Source organism: Ranitomeya variabilis, chromosome 7, assembly GCF_051348905.1.
Source record: "Ranitomeya variabilis isolate aRanVar5 chromosome 7, aRanVar5.hap1, whole genome shotgun sequence".
Lineage (NCBI taxonomy): Eukaryota > Metazoa > Chordata > Amphibia > Anura > Dendrobatidae > Ranitomeya > Ranitomeya variabilis.
Window position 1 is genome coordinate 64,066,768 of NC_135238.1, and position 4,182 is coordinate 64,070,949.

At 47.1% G+C, this 4,182-nt stretch overlaps 1 protein-coding gene across 1 annotated transcript; it reads right to left on the bottom strand.

Annotated features, from left to right (window-relative positions):
- Positions 1-2,372: 2,372 nt before the first annotated feature.
- Positions 2,373-3,052, bottom strand: PFN3 (profilin 3). The gene has a single exon (XM_077273563.1). The coding sequence runs from the start codon at positions 2,840-2,842 to the stop codon at positions 2,438-2,440; it is 405 nt and encodes a 134-aa protein (XP_077129678.1). The 5' UTR covers positions 2,843-3,052; the 3' UTR covers positions 2,373-2,437.
- Positions 3,053-4,182: the final 1,130 nt, after the last annotated feature.

Below are 4,182 nucleotides of genomic sequence, written 5' to 3' on the forward strand. Positions count from 1 at the left end.
TGTGTGGGGCTCATGCTATATATAGGGAGGCTGTGTGGGGCTCATGCAGTATATGGGGAGGCTGTGTGGGGCTCATGCTGTATATGGGGAGGCTGTGTGGGGCTCATGCAGTGTATATGCGGAGGCTGTGTGGGGCTCATGCTGTATATAGGGAGGCTGTGTGGGCTCATGCTATATATAGGGAGGCTGTGTGCGGCTCATGCAGTATATAGGGAGGCTGTGTGGGGCTCATGCAGTATCTAGGGAGGCTGTGTGGGGCTCATGCTGTATATGGGGAAGCTGTGTGGGGCTCATGCTGTATATGGGGAGGCTGTGTGGGGCTCATGCAGTATATAGGGAGGCTGTGTGGGGCTCATGCAGTATATAGGGAGGCTGTGTGGGGCTCATGCTGTATATGGGGAGGCTGTGTGGGGCTCATGCTGTATATGGGGAGGCTGTGTGGGGCTCATGCTGTATATAGGGAGGCTGTGTGGGGCTCATGCTGTATATAGGGAGGCTGTTTGGGGCTCATGCTGTATATAGGGAGGCTGTGTGGGGCTCATGCTGTATATAGGGAGGCTGTTTGGGGCTCATGCAGTATATAGGGAGGCTGTGTGGGGCTCATGCTGTATATGGGGAGGCTGTGTGGGGCTCATGCAGTGTATATGCGGAGGCTGTGTGGGGCTCATGCTGTATATAGGGAGGCTGTGTGGGCTCATGCTATATATAGGGAGGCTGTGTGCGGCTCATGCAGTATATAGGGAGGCTGTGTGGGGCTCATGCTATATATAGGGAGGCTGTGTGGGGCTCATGCAGTATATAGGGAGGCTGTGTGGGGCTCATGCTGTATATGGGGAGGCTGTGTGGGGCTCATGCAGTGTATATGCGGAGGCTGTGTGGGGCTCATGCTGTATATAGGGAGGCTGTGTGGGCTCATGCTATATATAGGGAGGCTGTGTGCGGCTCATGCAGTATATAGGGAGGCTGTGTGGGGCTCATGCAGTATCTAGGGAGGCTGTGTGGGGCTCATGCTGTATATGGGGAGGCTGTGTGGGGCTCATGCTGTATATGGGGAGGCTGTGTGGGGCTCATGCAGTATATAGGGAGGCTGTGTGGGGCTCATGCAGTATATAGGGAGGCTGTGTGGGGCTCATGCTGTATATGGGGAGGCTGTGTGGGGCTCATGCAGTATATAGGGAGGCTGTGTGGGGCTCATGCTGTATATGGGGAGGCTGTGTGGGGCTCATGCTGTATATGGGGAGGCTGTGTGGGGCTCATGCAGTATATAGGGAGGCTGTGTGGGGCTCATGCAGTATATAGGGAGGCTGTGTGGGGCTCATGCTGTATATGGGGAGGCTGTGTGGGGCTCATGCTGTATATGGGGAGGCTGTGTGGGGCTCATGCAGTGTATATGCGGAGGCTGTGTGGGGCTCATGCAGAGATAAACGTCCCTGTTTGCAGTCTGAGTGATACTGCCCGTGGTTTTGGTAGTATGAATCGACTGACAGGTTCCCCTTAAAAATCTGTCAGCCAAACCGTGCAACCGTGGCAGAATCAACTGACCATGTACGGTGTATGAGATCCACCAGATCCTCACATGACAACTAATGGAAAGGTTTGCTAAGGCTACTTTCACATCAGCGATTTTCTCCGTTCGTGGCAGACACTGCAGTTTTTCCGCATCTGTCGCGTAACACATCACTTGCAGGCACTTGAACTAGATGGACTTACAGTCTTCCTTCAACCTTAATAACTATGTAACTATGTAACTCTGCGTTCGGCCTCATTCATTCCCTATGGGACTTGTGGACATGTGCGGCACTTGAGGTGAGACAAAAAAAACACTGCTAGCAGCATTTTTTTTTTCCTGTTTTCCCGCATTTGCCGGATCGCATCAAAACCGCAAGTGCCGCAAGTCCCATAGGGAATAAATGAGGCCGAACACAGTGTTGCCATAAGTGATCCGTTACGGATGTGGAAAAACTGCCGGATCTGCCGCAACTGTCAAAAATCGCTGATGTGAAAGTAGCCTAAGTCACTGCCGTTAGTGTCTGCATTAGTCATACTCACCAATGGGGGAGGCAGCACGAAAAGTGAATAGGGCAGCAGAAACGGCCCTGGCCGTGACACTTATTACCCTGGCGGGACCAATGAGAATGTGGGGGGGCCACAATCTGTAAAAAGTCTTTTTAAAAGAGTGTATTTTAGAAGAATTCTATAGTCTGACATCCAGTAGGCTTTATAATAAAATGGTTGCCTTTTCTACCTATTATTCTGGTGCCATTGCTCCATAGTGTCTCTCTTCTGGTTAGATTACTCCCTACTTTCAATAATATTCCAGATTTTGTTGGGTCCATTATTATAAAATATTACAAAATGACTAATACTCAAAGCCAAGCACCAGAATTTTTTATTTTTTATATGCAGAGCATGTTTTCTTCACCTCTACTCCTGGAGGCTACATGTTCATGTCCTTGAGGATATCATGCATTCTCTTATTCAGTATGCCTCCATGTACACCTCTCTGTCCCATTAGTAATATTAAGAACTTTGGGGAAAAACCAATGCAAATGGATTGGAAAACCTTCTCCTTTGATCTTAGATCCATTGTCCAATCATTATGCGACAGTAGGTTGTCTCTTATCACGCAATATTTTTTTCCACATATAGTAATGCCTGTTTGTAAGAAACCTCTCCGATCTTCTCCAATGATCATTTGACCCTCTCTAGGTGAGAGAGCAGCCAAAAGACCTCCAGGCTTGGAGGCCAGCACTTGACAATTGTGAATATGGCTTACAATTGCCATGTCTTGTACTTGCCCTTCTTCGAGGATAGTTCTAATATACTCTCTCCATGCTTCCATGTTGCATAAGCAAGGTTGGGTTGGTCAGGTAAATGACAGAGGTTGACTATAACAAAGGAGGCAAAAGTATCTTGCTGAGGGCCTCAAGACAAATTTTTTGATCAGATTAATGCAATTATTGACTAGAGTTCCGCATGCTCATCATCTCTATTGTGACATCAGAGAAAAGAATGTTGTATTGTGACATAATGGAATATGATGTGGCATTGGAATCCCAGTGACGTGACCAATATATTTATAATTTCTTCACCTGCTTCCTCATATAATACAGCAAGAGTTCTGTGATCATTTATTGGAAACAATCTGTAGGAGGAATAATTATACATACAGTGAAGCAAAAAAGTATTTAGTCAGTCAGCAATAGTGCAAGTTCCACCACTTAAAAAGATGAGAGGCATCTGTAATTTACATCATAGGTAGACCTCAACTATGGGAGACAAACTGAGCAAAGAAAATCCAGAAAATCACATTGTCTGTTTTTTTATCATTTTATTTGCATATTATGGTGGAAAATAAGTATTTGGTCAGAAACAAACAATCAAGATTTCTGGCTCTCACAGACCTGTAACTTCTTCTTTAAGAGTCTCCTCTTTCCTCCACTCATTACCTGTAGTAATGGCACCTGTTTAAACTTGTTATCAGTATAAAAAGACACCTGTGCACACCCTCAAACAGTCTGACTCCAAACTCCACTATGGTGAAGACCAAAGAGCTGTCAAAGGACACCAGAAACAAAATTGTAGCCCTGCACCAGGCTGGGAAGACTGACTCTGCAATAGCCAACCAGCTTGGAGTGAAGAAATCAACAGTGGGAGCAATAATTAGAAAATGGAAGACATACAAGACCACTGATAATCTCCCTGGATCTGGGGCTCCACGCAAAATCCCACCCTGTGGGGTCAGAATGATCACAAGAACGGTGAGCAAAAATCCCAGAACCACGCGGGGGGACCTAGTGAATGAACTGCAGAGAGCTGGGACCAATGTAACGAGGCCTACCATAAGTAACACACTACGCCACCATGGACTCAGATCCTGCAGTGCCAGACGTGTCCCACTGCTTAAGCCAGTACATGTCCGGGCCCGTCTGAAGTTTGCTAGAGAGCATTTGGATGATCCAGAGGAGTTTTGGGAGAATGTCCTATGGTCTGATGAAACCAAACTGGAACTGTTTGGTAGAAACACAACTTGTCGTGTTTGGAGGAAAAAGAATACTGAGTTGCATCCATCAAACACCATACCTACTGTAAAGCATGGTGGTGGAAACATCATGCTTTGGGGCTGTTTCTCTGCAAAGGGGCCAGGACGACTGATCCGGGTACATGAAAGAATGAATGGGG